At 42.7% G+C, this 24,248-nt stretch overlaps 1 protein-coding gene across 3 annotated transcripts in view; it reads left to right on the top strand.

The window, feature by feature from the left end:
- Nucleotides 1-24,248, top strand: part of SRGAP2 (SLIT-ROBO Rho GTPase activating protein 2) — a 324,371-nt gene that overhangs the window by 112,590 nt on the left and 187,533 nt on the right. For all 3 annotated transcript variants that reach the window (XM_006834068.1, XM_006834067.1, XM_006834069.1), the window contains exon 2: nucleotides 20,121-20,313. In XM_006834068.1, the coding sequence (XP_006834131.1) occupies nucleotides 20,121-20,313 (193 nt within the window). The remainder of the gene's footprint in view (nucleotides 1-20,120; nucleotides 20,314-24,248) is intronic.

The following is a 24,248-nucleotide window of genomic DNA, read 5'->3' as shown; positions in this document are numbered from 1 at the left end:
ATCCAGCAACTCCATGGGAGAGAGACCTGGGTTGGGGAGCTGCTTCTGTAAAGATTATAGTCTAGAAAACTCCATGGGACAATTCTACTCAGACATGAGGTCTCTATAAGTCAAGAGTTGACTCGATGGCACTGAACAATAACAATCTGAAAAATGATGATACAGAAAATAAGGGTCTGATTTTAGAAGCACAGGCCTTGAGTGGATGGGAAGGGGTGGGCTCCAGTACACATGGGTAGATAGACCTAGGATAGAAGGACAGGTGGGGAGGCAGTAAGGTGCTGGCTTTAGTGATGGTGAAACGTGCCTCTCGCCCAGTGTTAACATTGGGTGTTCTCAACCAGGAGAATGGAGTCCTGGTGTGGCACTGTGGGTTAATGTGCTGGACTGCAAAGTCGGATTGAACCACAAGGGTAGCTATAGGTTGGAACTGACTCTACAGCACTTTAACAACAGCAGCAGCAAAAGGTTAGGGGACTGAAGTTATTATTAGCATTTCTAACTACATGGTCAACTGTGTCTTCACTTTTAGACAGATTGGCTGCTTCTCTGCCTGGAACCATAGGGTGATTCATGTTCTTACACATCCTTAACATCTCTCTTCCCAATTTTTGTCACTTCTATGTATTTTTTCCTTTTGACCTGCACTCCTCCATTCTTGGCTCTTGTTGCTGTTACTGACCACCTGTTCTAATACCAGGGCTCCTTTGTTCTGTGGGCTTTGTTTTGATTGATCTATTGGGTGCAGGATTTCTGTTACTCAAGAGAGGTTCATGCCTGAGATCTTCTGAGATGAAAACTGCCTGTTCCTTTACACTTGAGTGCTGCTGCAGCTTGCCATAATATTCTTGGATCTCACAGCTGCTCTGCCTCAGAATTTTTTCAGACGTTTCCATTCATCTTTGGGTCTTGAATGCTGCTATGGAGAAATCTGCACCCAGCCTGATCTCCCGGCCAATGTTAGAAGACTTGTTTGTTCTCCACTGATTCTTAAATAGTTCTTTCTTTATCCTTGAAGTTCAAAAATATGAACATCCTATGTCTTGATGTAGATGGTTCTGTTTACATTTTTCCTGGTTATGTTGTTGTTGTTGTTAGGTGCCATCGAGTCGGTACTGACTCATAGCAGCCTTATGCACAGCAGAACAAAACACTGCCCCATCCTGGGCCAACCGCACTGTTGTTGCCACGCTTTAGTCCATTGAAGCTGACACTTGGCCATTCCATCTTTCTGGGGGGTCTTACTCTTTTTCTCTGTCCCTCCATCTTACCAAATATGATATCCATCTCCAGTGAGTGGTCCCTCCTGACAATATGTCCAAAGTATAAAAGATGAAGTTTGGCCATCCTGGCCTCCAAGGAGCACTGTGACTGCACTTCTTCCAACACAGATCTGTTGGTTCTTTTGGCAGCCCATGGTACTTTCCATAGTCTCCTCCAATGCCATAACTCAAAAGCATCAGTTCTTCTACGGTCTTCCTTATTGACTGTCAAGCTTTCATATGCATATGAGGTTATTGAAAATACCATGGCTTGGGTCAGGCATACCTTAGTCCTCAAGCTGACATCTTAGCTCTTCAACACTTTAAAAAGGTCTTGTGCATCAGATTTGCCCAATGTAATATGTCGTTTGATTTCTTGACTGCTGCTTCTGTGAGTGTTGATAGTTGATCCAAGAAGAATGAAGTCCTTGACAACTTGAATCTTTTCTCTGTTGATAACAATGTTGTTTATTGGTCCAGTGGTGAGGATTTTGTTTTCTTTATATTAAGATGCAATCCATACCGAAGGCTGTGCTCTTTGATCTTCATCAGTAAATATTTTAAATCCTCTTCACGTTCAGCAAGCAAGGTTGTATCATCTGCATATCACAGTTTGTTAATGAGTCTTCCTTCAATCCTGATGCCACGTTTTTCTTCATATAACCCAGCTTCTCAGATTATTTGCTCAGCATACTGGTTGAGTAAGTATCGTGAAAGAATACAACCTTGTCGCACACCTTTCTTAATTTTAAACCATTCAGTGTTCCCATGTTCTGTTCGAACAACTGCCTCTTGGTCCGGATATAGATTCCTCATGAACACAATTAAGTGTTCTGGAATACTCATACTTCACTATGTTGTCCATAGTTTGTCATGATCCACACAATTGAAAGCCTTTGCGTAGTCAATAAAGCACAGGTAAACATCTTTCTGGTACTCTCTGATTTCAGCCAAGATCCATTGGACATCAGCAATAATATCCCTCATTCCACGGCCTCTTCTGAATCCGGCTTGAACCTCTGGAAGTTCTCTGTCAATGGAAGCTTGCAGTCGTTTCTGTATTACCTTTAGTAAAACTTTACTTGCATGGGATATCAAAGAGATTGGCCCATGACTTTTGCATTCCATTGGGTCACCTCTCTTTGGAACGGGCACAGATATGGATCTCTTCCAATCAGTTGGTCTTCCATATTTCTTGGCAGAGATAAGTGAGTGCTTCCTGTGCCACCTCACTTTCTTGAACGATTTCAGTTTTTATTCCATCAATTCCTGATGCCTTGTTTTTTCCCAATTCCTTCAATGCACCTTGTACTTCCTCCTTTCATATCATTGGCTCTTGATCATATGCTACCTCTTTAATTCCTGGCTATAGGGAATGTTTTTTCACCTGGAGATTTAGTCCTCCTTCGTTTTAGGGAGAATGCCCTGTATTAGATTTCCGAGTATTTTTCTGTTCCATTTATCTTTTCTTTCATGTACCATGAATTTTTCATGCCTGGTTTTACATGCCATTAAGATTTTCACATATATTTTAGTATGAAAATTTCAAAAATATATAAAAAAGAGAATAGTTTTATGAACCTCTATGCACCCACCACAAGGAGTTCTGATAGTGTTGTTGTTGTTAGATGCCATCGAGTTGGTACTGACTCATAGTGACCCTGTGTACAACAGAACAAAACACTGCCCGATCCTGGGCCAACCTCACAATTGTTGCCATACTTGAGCCCATTGATGCTGCTACTTTGCCAATCCATCTTGCGGGATGGGGTGGGGGGGAGGGAACTTCCTCTTTTTCTCTGACCCTCCACCTTACCAAGCATGATATCCTTCTCCAGTGACTGTTCCCTGCTGACAATATGTCCAAAGTATGAGAGACGAAGTTTGGCCGTTCTGGCCTCCAAGGAGCACTCTGGCTGCACTTCTTCCAACATAGATCTGTTGGATCTTTTGGCAGCCCATGGTACTTTCAATATTCTGGTAGTGTAATGGTCACAAATTGGGCTGCTAACCTCAAGGTCAGTAGTTCGAAACTACCAGCTGTTCCGTGGGAGAAAAATGACGCTTTCTGCGCCTTGGAAGCCTTGTACAGGGCCGCTATGAGTTGGAACCGGCTCCATGGCATACCACTACCACCATGCGCCCACCATACCACTTCAGGCTTTGACAGTTCTCAGCCAATTATGTTTCATCTGTGTTTCATCTCTAGTTACCACCCAGTCTCACTTTCCACCATTACTTTACTCAGACTTGAATATTTCAGTATGTATCTCTTAAGAAAAGAGATACTTTAAAAAAAAAAAAAAAAGTAGCCATTAGTAAGTTTATAATCCATTTATTAAGTGTGAAATAGCATTGCTTTGTTGTGCTAGATCAGCAACTTCTTTGTTCCAAAGGAGCTATGGAAAACTGTAGTCACTGGGCTTCAAAATCAGGAAGATAAAACTAAGATAGTTGTCCCTGATACCAAATGGTAGCACCTTGGGTTGGGCAACAGTGACATGAGTTGCGTAGGCAGCATGTGCCTGCTGGTTCCTGGGTGTTCTCTGAGTTCTAGTGCTCACGTGAACTGTGGAAGGAATGAGAGGAAGAGCCAGAATGTGCAGTTTCTTTTCCAGCAAGAAGTGAAACTTAGACATTTTCTGATTTAATAATAACCACAAAGGAGTGGAATGGTTTGAAGACTCTGTGTTCTTGTTCAGCCTTTGGAAGTCATGTGGTTTATTTCAGAGCTCTTGAAATTGCAGGTCAAAATTGTTTAGTAAGTCTGAAATCAAATTAGTGGGCCGTCCTGGTGTGGCGCTGTGGGCCAATGCGTCGGACTGCAAAGTTGTTTGAATTGCAATTTCAGTGGTTCAAGCTCACCAACTGCTCCTTGGAAACCCTACACAAGGTCGCTATGGGTTGGAATTGACTCGATGGCACTTAACAACAACAACAACCAGCATTTAAAAAGACATAGAAAATATCAGAATTTATAGCATATATTGAGGATGAGTATAGCGTAGTGGTTACGAATCGGGCTGCGAACCTTAAGGTCAGCGGTTCGAAACTACCAGCCGTTCCGCGGGAGAAAGATGAGGCTTTCTACTCCCGTAAGGATTTACACCCTCGGAAACCCTGTACAGGGTCGCTATGGGTCGGCTCCGACTCGACGGCACTTAACAACAACAACAACAATTATTTCATAAAATTTTGCTTTCATAGTTTATTGTGTGTGTGTTGGATTGGTTTGCAAAAGTTTGAAAGCCATTGGTTGATTTAATTTCATTAATTCAGTGGAGGTGGCATTTTGGACCCATACATTCGAGCTATAGAGCCATACTTGCTTTCTGTGTTGATAGCTGCTCTCGGTGATCGTATTGACTGTTTCCTGTTATTCCTTTCAAGAAAAAATGATACAAGGTGTTTCTACACTCCACCTCAACACACACTTAAAAATCCGGAGTTAAAGATAGTGAGAATGAGGGCTTTTGTTTGATAAGTTGAAGAGGTTCAGGGATCATTCTTGGTAACCAGTCAACATTGCCAAGGTAGAACTATAGGGTTCAGTGTGAAGGGCTATCAGAGGAGTCCTTGGCCTGGTTTCCTAGACTCCTGGGTGTATGAGAGTTGTCTTGAGAGCACTGGTTTTAGAATTGAGCATCTAAGTTCAAAACGTGTAATGATCTGTTATTATCGGAGTGACGTTGACCAGCTAGTTAGCTGCTCTTCTTAACCTTGGTGGTGCTTCATTTGTGAAGTGTAGTAATCATGATGGATTTTTAGTGGGGTCTTACCAGGTATCAGACATATATTGTTGTTGTTATTAAGTGCTGTTGAGTCAGTTCTGACTCATAGAGGATCCTGTATAGGGTTTCTGAGGAGCAACTGGTGGATTTGAACCACTGACCTTGTGGTTAGCAATCCAGTGCTTATCCTACAGCACGACATGTAATAGTAAGTGCTTTATATACACTTCTATCTCTTTTTTTCTTCAATGTGACCAAATAAAGTCGCTGCTGTTACAAACTCCATTTTGGATATAAAGAAACAGAGAGTTGAAGTCTTTTGTATAAGATACCTGGGTAGTAAGTGATAGACCCAGGTCTTCCTGAATGCAGAGTCTGCTCATCCCTGCAAACCTGCCCCTGTGGGATGTTTTGAGGGCTAAATGAGATAATGTTTACAAAGGGTACCTGGCACATAGTAATAAGCACTTATGAAATAGAATCTGTAGTTACTACTAAATACATTAAATGTTTTGCATATAATTTTTTGTTGAGCCAACTTTCCACAGAAAATGAATTGTAGTTAAGTAAATCAGCTCTGATTACTAATCAATCACTTACCATATTTGTTGAGTTCTTGAAAAATCATTGGTTTGCTGTTCTCAAGGGTTCTTTCATTAGAATATAACCTTTATGCAGGAAAGAATTGTATGCCCAAACATCTAGAACAGTATCAGACATGTGTCAGGTCTAAGGCCAGATTCCCTGGAAAATAGAGCCAGAGGCCAAAGCTTGTGTCGACACTTTATTTGGGAGTGCCATCCCAGGGAACAGGGATGTGGAGAAGGAGAATGAGGCAGGGAAGGAAGGAGAGCGATTACGATAGACAGATTCCCTTAAGTTGACTTCAACTCATGGCAACCCCAGAATGAAGCACTACCTAATCCTGCATCATGCTCACAACCAACAACACAATCTCCAGCCCTGTTGTGGCTACTGGGCCAATTTATCTCATCGAGGGCCTCCACACCCCTCATTCACCCTCTACTTCACCAAGTACAGGGTCCTCCTCTTAGCAATTGATTCTTTCTAATGGCATGTCCAAATCATCTGAGTTGGACAGTGTTCTGTGTGATCTGTAAGATTTTCATTGACTAGTTTTTGAAAGTATATCACCAGGCCTTTCATCCTCGTCTGTGAGTGTAAAAGCTCCCCTGAAACCTGTCTACCATGAATGATCCTCCTGGTATTTGAAAAATATTGCTGACTTTGCTCCCAGCATCATAGCAACATGCATACCAGCGCAGGATGACAAACTCACAGAAATGAGTGGAAAACTAATATAAGGGACTGCTTGTAGCTGGCCAAAGCTTTTTGGGAGGCTTATTGCTCCGTCTTGTGGGACATCTTTGAGAAACTAAATGAAGTTACTGCACCTCTGAACAGTCTACTAGATGACGGAAGTTGACAATTTCATTCACCAACTTCCATCTCCTATTGGTCAGAATTTAATTTCATGAAGTCTCTCCTCTGCATTTCTGGGTCTCATGAATGATGACTTAGCAGGTCCTTCCAAACCTCATGTCTCACTGGCAACAGGGGAAACCCTGAGGTGGGAATTGAGAGGCATGCAGCATGACTCCAAGGCAAGGTGCTAAGGCTGGCCCACCCGCAACATGAAGGACCAAGAATAGCCGTTGTAAATAAAGCAGTGCAAGCTGTTCTAACCAGCCAGCAAGGCAACTGTGTACTTCTTGGGTAATGCATAGTTGGATCCAGCACAGCAGGCTGTCAATAATGATAGTCTCCTGCTTGCCAAATTAATGAACTCTTTGCCCAACTCTCTTAATTAAACATTCTGCAGTTCTGGACATTTTTGTACATCTGTTTTGTTTATTTTCAGTCTACTTTCCTATATCCTCTTCTTTGCTTTCCACCTAAATGGAGTTGTTCCCCAGTCTGGGCCCACTTCTCTTTTTTTTTCTACATGTTCTGTCTGCATTCCTTTTCCTGGTTAACCTCCTCCAATTTATTTGCTAATGACCCCCAAAGGTCTCTTTCCAGATTTAACCACTCCTGAGAACTCCAGAGTAAGAATAAAACTGTCTTTTCCAACTGGATATTCCATAGAAATCCTAAAAGGCAAGTGAATCTCTTGGTTCTCCTTGGTGGTGATGCGCTGTTGAGTTGTTTCTGACTTGTAGTGACCATGCACAGGGTTTCTGAGGCTGTAAATCTTTACAGGACTAGAAAGCCTCATCTTTCTCCTGTGGAGCTGCTGGTAGATTCGAACTGCTGACCTTTCTGTTAGCAGCCCAAATTGTAACCATAGTGCTACCAGGGCTCCTTCTTGGTTCTCCTTAATCTTTATTTATCTTGTTTACCAGCAGCTAATTAAGGAACTTTGGTAGCATAGTGGTTACGAATCGGGCTGCTAACCTCAAGGTCAGCAGTTTGAAACTACCAGTGGTTTCGTGGGAGAAAGATGAGGCATTCTGCTCCTGTAAAGATTTACAGCATCAGAAACCCTGTGCAAGGTCACTATGAATTAGAACCGACTCCACGGTAATTAACAACAACAACAACCAGCAACTAATTCGTGCTTGGTTTATGCTTGTTGAACTAAACCTGAAACAGTATGCCAATACTGTATCTTATGCTAACGAGCCCACGTGGCACTGAAGGACAAGCATTGGACTACTACCCCAACATTGGCAGTTCAAATCCATCAGCCACTTTGCATGCAGAAGATGAGGCTTTCTGCTCCTGTAAAGATTTACAGCCTCAGAAACCCTGACCAGGGTCCTTATGGTATCAACTCGATGACAATGGGTTTTGTTTGGTTTGATTTAGCTGCAGAGTCCCTCACAAAATGATGAATCTTTCAGAATCAGCTCTTTAGGAAGTTAAACTCTGGATTTTAATATTGTTTTGGTTTATTTTCAATTTGTGCTGAAACCTTGAGCGACATATAGTTTACTGTTGTCCTTTGTGATAAGAAGGAACCCTGGTGGAGCAGTGAGTTAAGCACTGGGCTGCTAATTGAAAGGTCAGTGGTTCGAAATCACCAGCTGCTGTGTAGGACAAAGATGAGGCAGTCTGCTTTCATAAAGATTTACAGCTTCAGAAACCCTACAGAGCAGTTCTAGTGTCAATATGGCACTGTGGGCTAATGCGCTGGACTGCAAAGTTGTTTGAACCACAATGTCGGTGGTTCAAGCTCACCAGCTGCTCCTTGGAAACCCTATACAGGGTCTCTGTGGGTCGGAACCAACTCTACGGCACTTAACAACAACAACATAGCGTTGCTGAGTCCTGGTGTGGTGTTGTAGGTTAATGCGCTGGGCTGCAAGGTCGGAGGTTTAAGCTCCCCAGATACTCCTTGGAAACCCTATATAGGGTAGCTATGAGTCAGAACCGAATCGACCGCAGTTAACAACAAAAACAATAGGATCACGATGAATTCGAATTGACTGCCAGCACTAGGTTTTTTTGTTTGAGTTACTATGTTGAACGTGTTTGAATTGATAGTGGATCTTTTCAGGAGTTGGTTGATAGAGTATAGAGTTCTCCTTGAGTTTTTACTTTCCTTGTTCTGTTTTTCTGCTTTTTAAGACTCTTATCTTGCTTTGTGCATAGTTTACAGATTCCTCTTAGGTTCTGGATCTGTTTTGCTAATTGAATACATGGAGCCCTCTCTGCTGATCCCAGCTTGCTTTTTCACCCTCTCTCCATACTCAGTAGCCCTTAACAACTACCTCATACTTCTCTGTGTGAACCCCCATGTCTCAGTGTTTTCCTCCCAGCCTCCTGAGTCTGACCTGCCTGTTTCTGTGTCCTCTACTTGCTCTGCTAACCATAACCCTCCTTCCCTTAGCACCTCTACTTTCTTTTTAAATCCTTTCTCAACTCTAAGCCTCACAACCAATTCAGACTCACCATAGTTACTGCTTTCCTCCTCTATGACCATGGTCTGGGATCAGTCTTATGCTATTGAATACTTTTGCATTTAAGTCCTCCCCACCTCACCAGTTGGATTATAAACTCCTTGAAAGCACGACTGTGTTTTCTATATTCTAATGATTAATCACTCAGATTTTTGCACAGAGACAATGTAAAGTAAACATTGGGTAGACTTATTGGTTGATTATTGTTGTTCTTGGGGACTAACTTCCTGTTTGTCTCTAGCAATAAATCAGGGGCATCAAACTAGGTGACATTTCCTGGAGGAGCTATTGGTCTTCTGATTCCAAATCTTTAGTTTGCAGTACAAGTTAATTCTAGATTTTGGACCTTGAGATTTTTGTTTTTTAAACATCTCAGGCAAGGCCTAAGAGCTAAAATTACTACTTTGGTATTTGATGTGGCAACTTGTTCATTTGGGAGCCTTTTGTCTTTGACTTGCTACTGAGTCACTTGAAAGAGCTAAGGCGGCCTGCCAGAGTAGTGAAACCCAAAGAAACCAAAGCCACTGCCATCAAGTCAATTTCAACTGATAGTGATCCTCCAGGAAAGAGTCAAACTGCCAGTAAGTGCCCAAGACTGCACATTTTCATGGACACAGACACATCTTTCTCCCGTGGAGCAGCTGGTGGATTCAAACCGCTTACTTGCAGCCAGCAGACGAGTGCGTAACCACTATGCCACCAAGGTTCTCCACCAGAGCAGGGGGGATGATGAAGTTGATTGAGATATCTCCCTCCACACTTTTCCACCTCATCAACTTTATGAAACTGATTTCTGTACCTCCACTTGGAGGCAGGAAAGCTAATGGATGGCTGAGCATCTTTTGGAAACTTTTGGGGCCTCTTTTCTGCTCCTGCTTCCCACTGACGAGTTCCATGTATTGTTTTTAAGGAGTGTGGAGTTAATGCAAGGGGAGGAAAAGTCCTTTAATTCATGACTTTGGGACAGTCTGCTGCATAGGCCAGACAGTGAAGAGCAGAACTATAGTAAAAAGGAAAACCAACATTCTTGTGCTCTTTACTCCCACTGAGATTACGATTTTACCTTTGAATTCAAGGATGTCTCCTAAGCATCCAGTTTGCTTACCACTGTAAAGGGAAGGAGTAGTCTGGGATAATTAGCTTTAGGATCACTGGCACTATGTTTTATTGGTGGAGATTAGTGTTAGTATGTTCAGGGATTTTCCACTCATGAAATTCTCCTACTCGTATTGACCTCTGTACTGTTCAGCCAGCTCCATCTCTTAATTTAGTAGGCTTAGGAATCCATCCAGCATATCTCTTCCACTCTGATCTTTCTTCAACTCTGTTTACTGTTTTCATCATGACACAGACTTTCATCAGCTACATTTCTGGCCAAACTGCTCTGTTGGCCTGTAACACTGTTCCTCCTCTGTGTACCTTATCCTCACCACCACACAAAGTGGCAAACTTGAACATTCCTATCTCTTGGCGTATGTTCATGTTACCTTCCTCTAGAACATTCTCTACTTACCCTTCTACTAATGAAATGCTGCTCATGCTCAGAACACTAACTTAGACTGCTATTTTTCCATTTTTTCTCTCTCCCTCTTTCTTCCTTCTCTTCACAAATTTGAGAGCCTGCTATATGCCAGCTATTGTGCTGGGTCCTAGGGGTACAGTGGTGAACAAAGCAGACAAATTTCTTCTTCTGAGAGAGTTTACAGTCTTCTTCAAGAAGTATGACTTTCCTGACACTAGACCCTACTGATCTTCCTGAGCCCTCAAACTTTTTACTTGTAGGATTTATTCTTAATTTCCTACACTTATCATACACAAAAGCATATGCATATGTTTATATAGTACATAATTACATCTTGTATAATTACATAGTGTGTAGTTATGTAATATATTAAAATTTTTGTCTGTTTTGATCATATCACATTGCTGGGTAAAATGAAGGGTCAGAGGAAAAGAGGAAAACCCCCAGCACAATGGATTGGCTCAGTGGCAGCAGCAATGGGCTCAAGTGTAGCAATGATTGTGAAACTGGTGCAGAACCGGACAGTGTTTCAGTCTGTTGTGCATAATGTTGGTACTGGCTCAGTGGCACCTAACAACAACAATCATCACATTAGATTGCAAAGATCCTTAGAGAACAAGGATCTTCATACTTATGAATATTTCAGAATTCCTCATTTTATCCATTAGAAGTCCTTTGCTTATAAGTGACCAGAAAGCCAATGTAAACATTAAAGCAAAAAGTGAATGAGTTGAATGGTATGACTCAGTGGTCTAGGGATAGGGCTGGCTTCAGGAGCTCACGTGTCCTTTTCCTCATGTCTCAGTTTGCTTTCTCTGGGCCTGCTCTGTTCTCTAACAGCTTTCCCACTTGTGGTGGCGATATGGTGGCAACAGTTTCTGGTTCACACTCTCATTGTCCTCAGGTAGCTCTCAAGCTAGGCCTGGAGGTAACACCCACCATCCTTAGAGAAGGCAAAGGTAAAATCAGCTATACCAACATTGTGTGGACTAAGAGCATGGGCAGGATATAGACACTAGGACAGAAAAGCAATTCCACACCCACATTTCCTGGAAGCTTAAAAAATACTAAATATTTAAAGCTTAATATTTGTTGGTTGATTGGAATATGTCTATGAGTATTTCTTTGTTGTATTTAGTAAAGTAGAATGATGAGGAACAGCAAGGCTTCTAGTTATACTCTTTGAGGAGGAATATGTATTGTTTTCAAGTTTACTGGAAGCATGCCCCTTTTCTGAAACCTAGATAGGTGGGAATGTCTTTTACTGAAAGATATGATACAGCAAGTCGCTCCCTTCTGTGTTCTCACAGCACTATGCAGATCACATTTATTTGTATTGTGAAAGGTTTTTACATGTTTCTGACCTGTTTCCCTGCTAACTTTGTCTTTGTGTGCCCAGAGCCCTTAGCCAGTGCTCTAATTAATGTTTGTGATAAGAATAAGTACGAAAGATCATTGGCTTGGGGATCCAGAAACTGGGGTTCCAGTCCTAGATCTGTAAAAAAAAATACTGTGTGATCTCAGGCAATTCCCTTCCCTTTTCTGGGCTTTGGTTCTCTCATGGGTCCCACAAGGATTGTTAAGGGCCCTCCCCCTACTGTGAGTTCTGTAGCCCTAAAGCTTAAAGAGAGGCAAGCCAGCAGGGTCAAGAGCGAGATTTGGCAGGGCATTCTGGCATTTTATTTCCTGGGGAAGAGTTTTGAGAGGGGCAGATTACTGTTGTGATAAGAGGTTTTGGTAAGAGATATAGAGAGTAGAGGCAGATGAAAGCATCAATTGTGTTCTTATGTAACATTCTCTGGAAAGGTACAAGGAATTAATATTCCTGAGATGGCCCAGGTGACATCATGTGTTTGTGAAAAGGCTAAAAGCAGGTGAGGCAGATTTTGTTGAAAAAGATTGGCAGTGAGGCCAGGTTCCCAGTGGGGAACATGAGCTGATCTCATGCTCCGTGGGCTGTGAACAGACCTCTGGGTGTCGCAGCTCCTGCCCTCTTGGTGCCGGCACATCAAGAAGATGGGCAGCACAGCGTTTATGTTACTCCCCTGGAAGGTTACTTTACTCTCCCAGTCTGCTTCCACCCCCATGTTCTCCTTAGAAATGTGGCATTCGTAGAAGCTTCGACATGACTCAATCAGAGCAAATTCCTTAAGAAAAGAGATGGCTTTGGAAAGATCTCTGGATTCAAAGGCTATAGGATGAACAAAATCCATCCCTCTGTACCCTGCTGACTGGTGAATTCCCTGGTTGTTCTCTGGAGTAAGGGCAGTTTTCAGAGGACTCTCCCACCAGCATTGGAGAGTCTATACCACACTGTAGGTGTGTGGCAGGACCCTAACCATTTTCTGTTAAATGATTAGTATCCTGTGAGGACTAATTTGTCTTCCACTTTCATCCTTATTGGTGACCCTTCAGTATCAATCTCAAAAAGCAAAGGTGCCATTTTTTAGCTCCCAGGACAGGTGGATTTAGTGTCTCAGCCGTGGCCAAATCAGCATTTCCCAGGGGAAGCTGTACTGGCTGTGTCTGCCGTTCCTGGGTCTGAACCCATGCATAGAAATACTTCTTGCCAGGCTTTGAGCTGACACTCTTTGGAAATAATGGAATGGTGATTGGCCAGTGGAGTTTGATGTCGCAGCCAAGACTGCTGTCTAGAAGGGAGGCCTCCAAGGTTTGCTTTAAGACTATTTAGTGGAGAACTGAGATTCAGCCCATACAAATGGAAAAATGGAAACCAAAAATGTATTCCTTCTTTGATACCTAGTCTGCTAGGCTATTTCCTCCTTAGCTGGTGGGATGGTGCTTAACAAAACATGCTGTTTGGTAGGATTAATTGTTTTAAAAAAAAATCTGTTGCTTAAAAAACTCATGTACTGTAAAATTCATCCTTTAAAAAAAATATTCACTTTAGCAGTTTTTAGTATATTCGCAAAGTTCTGCATTCACAAATCCTGTTAAATACCATCATATTTAACTGTCATAGCCCTTGATTCATATTGAACCCATGCACAAATTAAATTTAATTCTAGGATCTTGTGGTTGTTGTTGTTAAGTGCCATAGCGTAGGTTCCAACTCTCTAGGGTTTCTGAGGAGTGGCTGGTGGGTTTGAACAAACAACCTTGCAGTTAGCGGTCTAGTGCTTATCCTAAACTGCCACCCTAAGGACTCTAATTAAATGCTGTCGAGTTAGTTCCAACTCATAGAGACCCTATATAGGGTTTCCGAGGAGCTTATTGTTACCATAGATTTGTTATAACAGAAATTTTTCAAAGCAAAAGCATTAAGAGTGTTTTTTGCTCTCGTCTCTTTCTTCTTCCCTGTGATGCTGACCTTCATTAGGGCAGGACCTGCCCTACAGTAGGAATGCAGTGAAGATGTGCTGAACAAATAGACTGTGTTGGGTTTCTTTCCAGGTAGTTCACAGTGACCCGTGCCTGGTTACCTATTAAGCAAAAGAAGCACAGGTTTACTTGCTAATCTGTAGTGAACAATCTCACATTTTTTGCATCACTTCAAAAATTTTGCATCTAAGTATGGCTGGCATTTTTCTCTCTCTCAACCCCATAGTACCGTCTTACAGAATCAAAGTTTCTTTCAAATGTACTATCCTTGACAGGGATGGAGTACCCAGTAAGCAAAGTAAACGTGAGTTTACTTGTATTTATTTACTAATCTGTACTGAACAGTTCCACATGTTTCCCCACATCAGATTAATTAGCACAATAAAGCCTGTGTTTACCTTGCTTACAGAGTAATCCACCTGATGGCAACTTTCGTCATTTAGCTTTGTGGGTGATTGTACTATAGTGGATTATCTAATGTTTCTTCTAAACGTAGTCTGTAACTCCTACCAAACAGAGTTTCTGCCCTGCTGGGTCTGGGTAAGAGAAGATACTGATGGGATGGCCTGATTCAGCTGTGGATGTTAGGAGAGTTCATTATAGTTGTAAAAACTTGAAACTCTAGCATGGGGTTAAAATGAACCATCTCAGAAGCAGGAGAGAAAGCTCAGTGCCATTAAGGAAGAAGGTCTAGGAGGGAAGCATTCCTCTGGACTCCGAGATCCCTATGCATTCAACCTCCTAGACCCTGGGACAGAAAGCTGTGATGCTGAAGAGTGGCAGAGGCACAACAGCAGCAGAACCAAGAACCAGAGCGTGAGACAGAGCAGCCAACCTCCCAGCCTATTGAACAAATCAAGCGGAGTGACTTTAGAGTGCCTCCAGGCACTTAAGTGGGAGAGCGAAGTTTGCTCAACCATAGAGCCAAGTGCCTTCAGGCTGAGGCTTATGGTGGAGTGGTGTGTCCTGTGGGCATTTATCAGCAGCTGACCGGAACAACTATGCCCTGAGCATTTTCTGATCCTGTGTTATAATCTGTTAACTTCCTTAATAAACCCATACCTCTGAGTACTGTCTCTGAGTTGTGTGCGGCCATTGCAGTGGATTAATGGACCCAGTTGAGTAGTGAATGTCATGGAAGGTATGTTTGTTGTCACATATTTTGGCAGTGACCAAGAAATTCTTTCATACCTTTGAGATATAATGACTTTTAGAAATTAAGAGCCTGACTTTTTTTCATGTAGTTCAGGGACAGAACCTACAAGGACCCTTTCATCCCTGTAATTTGAAATCTCTTCCAACTCTAAAGCTGGCTCTGCAAAGTGATCTTGAGTTGATCTGTGGAGGGGATGTTTTATGTGAGTAGCGTTTGTCTGTGAGGGTGCATGTGTGTGCACGTGCATGCTTGCCTAAACACACGAGGGAACTCTGAGGAATTCCTTCGTGTTTTTATAAATTGCCCCTTTCTTCTTTCTGCCCTTGTGGTTTGTTGGTAGGCCAGGGTGCAAAGGGCCTCCGGGCTCGGCACTTGGCCCAGGCATGCTGGCATTCAGTAGCTGATTGTTTTCTGCCCTTTGTGTGCATGGACAGAGGACTGGGACTGGCACAGCTGTCTTCTTGGGAACCATTGTTTGTCTTTGCAGCAACAGCAACATCATCATCAGCAACAACATCAGTAGCAGCAACAAAAGCTTGAGACAGCACATTCTGCACTGGACAGGATAGCCATTCTGTCTTAGAGTCACAGGTCTGGCCATTGGGATGGTTAGAGTCTCTCTTAAAAGTGGTTGCTCTGAGGTTCTGTAAGGCATGGGGGAGTGGGGGAAGCTGCTCAGTGGTATCATCACAAATAAACCACAGTGGCAGGTGGTATCTATTCGTGGAAACTTTTCCAGGATCAGGGGTAGGGCTAGGACTTTCTCAGTTACCCTGTCCTCTGGGCTAACTGGCCGCTTTCAGGGTATAGTCATAGGACAAAAAAAACACTTCCTCCAGAGCTGCCCTGTGGAGTACATCTAGGAAGCTGGGAAGGGATCCAGCCTGGGTGTGGCCTAGTTGAAACATAGGCTAGTTTGGGAGCCAGTGGGTTGGTCAAAACTTGACTGAGGGACTGAATTACTCGGCTGCAAGGTGAGAGGAATGTTCCAGTGGCAGGAGACTTGTTAAGTGCCATTGAGTCGGTTCCAATTCCTAGAGACCCTGTGTAGGGTTTACGAGGAGTGACTGGTGGGTTTAAACAATCAGCCTTAAGGTGAACAGTCCAGTGCTTATCCTATAGTGCCTTGTTGTTTTTACCAAGTTGGTTCTGAGTCATAGGGAACCCTGTATGGGGCGTCCGAGGAGCAGCTGGCCAATTTGGACTGCTGACCTTGCAGTTCAAACAAATCTTGTGGTCTAGTACATTAACCCACAGCACCACACCAGTGCCTTGTTGTTGTTGTTAAGTGCTGTCGAGTCCGTTCCAACCCATAGCAACCCTGTATAGGGTTTCCGAGGAGCAGCTGGGGAGCTTGACCCACTAACCTTGCAGTTCAAACGGCTTTGCAGTCTGGCGCATTAACCCACAGCGCCACAACAACCAGGACCAGGATTCCATACCAGTGCCTTAGTTGCTATGATATATTCAGAGACAATGTCCAAAAACTTCAGACGTCAATATGTTTTCCTGTCCTCACCTCTTTGAGAAGTCAGTCAAACCTCAAATCAGCATCAACTGTACATTTAACCTCATTGTATGACCCTGTGGCAAATAATTTAACCCATCTTACTTTCGATTTTCTTATCAGTGTAGTCATCCCTTGTAGACCATTTGCAAAGATTAAATGAGATGATGCACATCAGTATGAACCATAAAAGGTGTTGGGTAAACACTTGCTCTCTTGCCTTCAGGGGCTGAGGATGGGATGCAGTTGGAACTGCGTGGCCTACTCTCTGAGGCACCTGGAAAAGTCTGAACACACTGGCTGGATGTGCTTGGGGGGTGCTTCTTAGGTAAATTCATGGACTTCAATAGTCTCCTATGAAATGCTTGTTCCTTGGACAGGATAATCTTGGAGTGGCCACCCTCTAGAAGTTCATGGGTGTCATAGGATTTTGCTTAGAGCTCTTTTTTTGCTTTTTTGACAAGGGGTAGGTTTCATCCAATCTTGAATGCTATGTTTTGCTTCCCTGGTTGTGAGATTACTGAAGACAAGTCATAAGTGCGTTTCAGGTGACTTAGAGGGAGTCGAGAACCCCTCTGCCATCCGTATCTCGTTGCACGTCTGTTCTGGACTGCCTCACTGGAGAGTCTTACAGCCCTAAGAGGCACCCATTGTCAAGTGGACAAGTTCCAAGTAATATCAGAGTGTTTGGCCCACCCAGTGACTATTACTGCCAGCTTTTCATTCATAGATATAAGGGGGGCAGATGTCTCAACAAGGACTGTTGCCTTTAAGAGGTCTAGAATTCTCTGGCAAGAACCAGATGCCTGATGTGACCTCCATGGATCTTTCCCCACCCCCAACATCCTTGTAATCAGACTCTGAAAAACACAGAACAAGAGAGCTTTGATGAGTGATGAGGTAGGCGGCTTTCCTGCACAGCCTTCTGTCTGCTCTCAACAATCCAGTGGTGCTCAGTTTCAGTTCAGGTGAGGTTACTGCAGGGCTGATAGACATTGGTGGTTGGCGAGGGGGAGAGCAGGTATAAGGAAGATGAGAACTGCATTGACCACTTACCTAAGATCACCCACAAAGGACCAGATACTTGAACTACAGACTGGTATCTATAAAAACAGAAACACAAACAAAGATTGAGGTGAGATTATAGACCCCCAGGTGCTCCAAGGCAAAGCTAAAGACACCATTTATATACGTCTGTCTTTCTGCTTTATAAAAGGAGTACTTCGCAAAACTTTGAATGCCATGCCCCCAGTCCTGGATTTGCTTCTCATCTATCCACATCTTGGATGAAACGCCAGATTCCCCCCATGCATTACCTAGCATAGATTAACTCTGTTGTTAAAACTGTACCATCTGGGAGTGAATTTGGAATGTTCCTAAGGAAAGGCAAGGAGCCTTGGAAGCGTAGTTGTTTATGAGTTGGGTTGTAAGGTCAGCAGTTTGAATCTATCAGTTGTTCCTCAAGAGAAAGTTGAGGCTTTCTACTCCCATAAAGATTTTTTTAAAAATGTTTTATTGTGAATTATGTGATAGTTTACATGGGAGAATATTAGTTTTATATTCATCCTATAGTATATCATTTCACTGTCATGGTTACAATCCCCTCCATGCATCATCAACCAACCAAAGGGTATACTCTGCAAGCCTGCCTCCCGGTCATCAGCACACAGCCCCTCTCCCTTTCTGTGTCTAAATCCCCAACTGCTCCATCTCTCCACATCATCGTCTCTGCCTCTATCTCTGGTGTCACTGCTTTTCTGGGTAGGGTCCCGCTCTTCGCTCTTCTCCCTTGATGGTCCCAGGGACCTCCACTCCTAGACCACAAAGTTAATCACTCCCCTCCTTGCTACAAAACATCTACCTTTACATTTCCAACCCTCACAAGCAGTCCTGATAACAATTATTCACTATTGTATCGCAAGAGACCTATCTGCATTTCCTTTCATCAACCCCGCCTAGCCTAGACAGACTGGATACTACTCAGTGGAAATTCTACCTTCCTCCACGCCCTCTGGATCTAATTTCCCTCTTGAACGCTTGTAAGCCAGTCATTTCTTGTCTTTGCAGCCCCCCTCCCATTTTGGGTAACCAATGTCCCATAAAGATTTACAGCATTGAAAAACCTACATAGGGTTACCATGAGTCGAAACTGATTCTACGGCACAGAACCACCACCACTACCATAAGGAAAGGCAGAATATAGGTGCTCCTTTTCCCTGGGACCCATCCTTACTTGGGTTTGAGCAGGCTTGCAGGGTGAGGGGATGAAAGAAATGGCTCTTTTCTGACTCAGATGGGGATTGAGACATGGCTTCTGCAGAGTACGCATTGCAGATCTTCTCTGAGCTGAAAAGCAGTCTGGCTTTGGCAAGCTGTTTCCTGTGGGTGCCAGGTCTGCCAGCTACACTCCTATTTGCTTGGTGTCTCTTGTCAGTAACAAATGCAGTATTGCTTTTGAGGCTGATCTGGTTGCGTAAGCAATGGCTACAATTCCACAGAAAAGGTGTGTGCTTGCTCCATATGAGGACTTTGGCCCAAGAGAAATCTGCCCAGTTAGAGCAGAACCAGAAATCTCTCTAACTTGGATACAGTGGGAGCTCAGAGGCACTGATGAGAAAGAAGCAACAGTGAGTGATATGAGTGAAAAAATTGCAGGTGAAAAATCTCTTCCAAGGCCAACTTTTTGAAGCTTTAATTTACATTCTGTGATACGGGAACTTATAGAATCAGATTCACAGTGAATGGGTTGTTTGGTTACATAGGGTCTAGGAACTTGTTTCAGTCTTGATTGCAACCATTTGACCTTGGGCAGGCTCTTTACTATTGTTACGGTTGTTAAGTGCCCTTGAGTTCGTTCCTACTCATAACAACACTCTCTGTGAAAACACTGACCCTGGCTCTGCTTTGTGAAGGTACTAAAAAAACCTTCTTGAAGAGGTGAGAGGAAGTATGTGTGTGGGGTGGGGTGGGGTCGAAAAGTTCATGGAAAAATGGAATGAAAAGATAATGGAAGTTTTCCACAAACATTTTGAAGCCTGCTTGTATTATAAACAGGAGCTTGGGTTCTAAAGCCAGACTGTCTGGCTCAGAATCCCAGCTCCGATCACTTAATAGCTTGACTTCAAAAGTCAGTTTTCTCATCTTTAAAATAGGGATGAAAGTAGCACTTACTTCATAGGGTGGTTGGGAGAGAATTCATTTGGGCTCCCAGCATTATATTAGTGACACAGTAACAGTAAGTTACTCAATAAATAGTAGCTCTGAATATCATATCTAATAAGTCTAATATGAATCCTGGTGTGATGCTGTAGGTTAAGCATTTCAAGGTGCTAAGTTAGTTAAGCACTAACTGCAAGGTGCTCCTTGGAAACACTATGCAAGGTCTCTGTAAATCAGAACCGACTTCATGACAGCACTTAACAATAAATCTAATAAGCAATTTCTCTTAAATGATGCAGCAGATTTCCTGGTTTACAATATTCCTCATTGGTCTGAAAAAACATTTATAGAGTTTTTGGAAGTACCCTACACTATATGGCTAGTTTAGGATTTAGGTTTTGTTTTCATTTAAGGACTCTTGAGTCCCCCAGGGCACAAGGAATGACTTAGTGGAAGGTATGGGCTTGTTGGCTTAGGGACCTTCCTCTGACCATGCTCCCTTGTTTCTGCTGCAGAGATCCGCGCTCAGCTCACCGAGCAGATGAAATGCCTGGACCAGCAGTGTGAGCTCCGGGTACAGCTACTGCAGGACCTCCAGGACTTCTTCCGAAAGAAGGCTGAGATCGAGATGGACTACTCTCGCAACCTGGAGAAGCTGGCTGAGCGCTTCCTGGCCAAGACACGCAGCACCAAGGACCAGCAGTTCAAGTAGGGTCCTCTGTGATTGTTCTTCTTTGAGACCTTGGGAGTAGGACTGAATGGAGGGAATCAGGGTGGGCCACTTAAATCCAGCTGGATTAGGTAATAATCCAGTGACTTTAAATTTGCTCCAGGTCTAGAGCTCTCAAGGACTTCTTTCCAGATTAGTTTTAGATACAGTGCAGCATCCTGGAAAGATCAGAATAGATGTGGACCCATGCTGTTCATCAGCAAACACTTTGAAATCTCTTCCTATGTGCAAGTATGGTTCTAAGTGCTTTATGTTAACTCATTCATTCCCTATAACAACTCCATATGTTAGTTACTAATATTACCCCTAATTTTCAGATGAACAGACTGAGACCCAAGGTGAAACATATACTTTTTAAGTATAATTGGTGGAATTTAAAGCAGGCTTTCTGGCTCTAGAGTCACCAAACTGTCTTTAACCAGAAGAAATGAATGATGTATACATCTGAATCCCTGTGCAAGCAGTTACTAAGGTCTGTGTCTTCTACATTTATTAATATTTTATGCATCTTGGCTCTTGACTCTGTTCCCATTGCCAATACCCAAGTTTAGATCTCATCATCTTTTGCCTGAATAAAGTATTGCAGTACTTACTATTATCATCGATAGCAGAGGTTCTCAACTCTGGCTTTACATTAGAATCCTCTGGAGAACTTTTTTAAAAAAACACTGAACTCTGGGCTTCACTCCAGACCAATTAAATACAAATCTCTGGGAGTGAGAGCTGGGTAATACACAGTGTAAAAGCTTCCTAGATGATTCTAATGCACAGCCACAGTAGAGGACCACAGCCTGCAGCTTCTCACTGTGCCAGTGTGCCTGATGCCTGACTAGTATCAGATTTCATCCTTCTGGAGTACACTGGTGATCAGGCAGTTTCTCTGGACAAAACTGTCAGTGACTTCCCGTTGCCTATGTTTTTGACGCTTGGAATTGGTAGCACTTGGAATATTAGAATCTTAGGCCCCAGACCTAGCAAAACAAGACCCCAAGGTGATTGATATGCACATTAACACTTGAGAAGCACTTTTCTGTTTACAGATATGCAGACTTCTTGGTTTTAATGCCCTCCTCCCAAGGAGCTCTGGTAGAGTGTAGTGGTTATGAATCGGGCTGTGAACCGCAAGGTCAGCAGTTTGAAACTACCAGCTGTTCCGTGGGAGAAAGATGAGGCTTTCTGCTCCAGTAAAGATTTACAGCCTCGGAAACCCTGGACAGGGTCGCTATGAGTCAGAATGACTCCATGGCACATAACCACCACCACCACTTGTCCCCAAGAATCTTACCAGTTGTATTTCCTGTTTCTGCTCCACTATACTCTAGACTTCCCATTCCAGTGAGCTTTTGCTCATCCTAATATTTGAGCTCATGCACCCATTCTTCACATCTCTTCGTGTCTAAGCCATACGCATGTTTTAAGATCTAGCTTAGATGCTACCTATTCCAAGAAACTTTCCTGATAATCCCAGAGGAATGTTTCCCTTTTTTTGAATTCTTAAAGCATTTTATTTACTCTTCTCTTAGGGCATCAGAACTCTCCCTCATATTATCTTCCCTTATTGTTTGGTACCATTGAGTCCGTTCCTATTCAACGGTCTACTCTAAGTGGACCATATAAGTGTATCTGATTCATCTAACAGTGTTGGATTTATTATAGTATATAGGAGTTGCTCATGAACATCCTTGAATGAGTAAGTACATGAATGCACTTTAGAATTCATACCAAATGAATCTCACTTTTCCCTATTTTCTATTTTTGTTTATTGCCCTAATAATATTGTTGTTGTTGTTAAGTACCGTAGAGTCAGTTCCAACTCATAGTGACCATGTACAGGATTTCCGAGGCTGTAAGTCTTTACAGGAGCAGAACACCTTACCTTTCTCCTGTGGAACCACTGGTAGTTTCGAACTACTGACTTTAAGGTTGCCAGCCTGACTCGTAACCACTATGCTACCACAGCTCTTAATTAATATAGAACATACATTATCCTTACATACCAGTTCTGAGGGGTGAATGTGGAGGTTGAGTTTGAAGAAAACATATGAACCACTATAAGCTAGAAGGAGGATTTCCTCCAGATGTTTTCTCTTTAGAATTCCTTATCTTTCCCAAGTCCTGTTTTCTGTCTGATAAACAATCGTGATATAATAAAATGTTATTATAACATGTGATTAATGGGGACTCAGGGGAAGAATAATTCACTCTAGAATAATGATTCACAGTTGAATTTATTCTGTCGGTAACGTCCTCCTAAATTGTAAATAGCATTTGATTTTTAGTACAGATTCTCCATTTAAAAATCATATCTGTTACACATTGAAGTACAAATGTGCTAATCTCTAAGTCATCCGAGTTGCTCTGATTAAGGTCACATACAAGGAACATGGTGCATTCTCCAGAGATGGAAGAATTGACTTCACTTCTGATAAATTTGGTCCCTAGCTCCATGTTTTCCAAGCAACCTGTATTGCTCAAGATTGTACCAAGTTTTGGAAAATATGAAAGAAGTTTATTGCTTGTATCTACAGGGATTCAAATCTGGTTGTGGAAACAATATTTGAATAAACAAACCATTAGAAGATAAAGTAATCATGATTTCATTGAGAACATTGGTGTTAAATAGAACATCGACGTGATAAGAGGTCAGTGATAAATCACCAGGAGAGATAAAAGAGTCTGGAATAGCATTTCCATGAAGCAGATGGGACTTAAGTTATACTGTGAAGGTAGAATTTGTGTAGGAGAGGAGAAAACAGCATGTGTAGGTTGAAAAGAGGCAGGGATGTTTGGAGGTGGGGAGTGTGGGGCCAGTGAGGAATCCAGCTTCCTTAAAGGGAAAGTTCTTACTCATCCACTCAGCAAATATCCACTGCTCATTCCTTGTAGTCCTTTGAGCGTGATATTGTGCTTCGGGATATAGAAGTGAGCACGTACTGCTGCTTCCACATGGCACTTACAATAAGAATGAAGAAACAGACATTATACAATCCACACAACTAGATGCATAATTTAAAGGTGAGGTAAATATTATGAAAGGACAGGACAAGATGCTGTGAGAACCAATCAGAGAAGGCCATCTCTATCGTTTTACCTGTCACTTTATGCTAGTTTGCTGAGCAACAATCTACTGTTCCAACAAACCTTTGTTAAATACCTACTGGGTACTGGGTTCTGTGCTGACTCCTATGGAGACTTAAGATAAGCACTGGGATTTATCTTCTGGGCCAACAGGGAGGAGAGACATGGAAATAATGTAATGTGAAAAGGGCTTTCATAGAGCAAAATAGTATGAGAGCAGTGGAAATACCGTAAGGTAGTAGAGTGGACCCCAATCTGACGGCTCTCAGACAGCCATGCAGCAGAGTTCAGATATGATACAACAACGTGGTAGTGAGCCCTGTGGGTTCTGGGTGGAGAGAGAAGTACAGGGTGGGGCTTGCGGGGGTTGCCTTCAAAACATTTGTGAAAATTTTCCATTATCTTTTTAATTCCATGAACTTTTTGAGGCCCACTCATAATGAGAAAAAGAATGGTTAGGAGAATGAATTTTTATGCCAGAGGAGGCCAGGGTGAAAGCCTTTGGAGTAATTCCTGCATAGTAGGGTACTGGCATGTCCTGTAAGATAACTGTGTCACTGTAAGACTGCTAACCACAAGGTTGGCGGTCCAAACCCACCAGATGCTCCTTGGAAACCCTATACAGGGTTGCTATTAGAACCAACCTGATGGCACTAAATGACAGTAACAATAGGAAGATTGTGGTAGCAAAAAATATAGAGGGGAAGGAATGGATTCAGGAAGCATTCAAGAAATTGGACAGAACTGGATACCTGGTTGGGTAAAGAGCTTTAAGAGGGGAGTGGATGCCTACAATCTGGAAACCTGGAATAATTGTGCATCCGTGATGGCATTG

This window comes from Chrysochloris asiatica, unplaced genomic scaffold (genome assembly GCF_000296735.1).
Source record: "Chrysochloris asiatica unplaced genomic scaffold, ChrAsi1.0 scaffold00009, whole genome shotgun sequence".
In the NCBI taxonomy this organism is placed as follows: domain Eukaryota; kingdom Metazoa; phylum Chordata; class Mammalia; order Afrosoricida; family Chrysochloridae; genus Chrysochloris; species Chrysochloris asiatica.
Note: the sequence above shows the minus strand (reverse complement) of the source record. Positions and strands in the feature narration are given on the sequence as shown.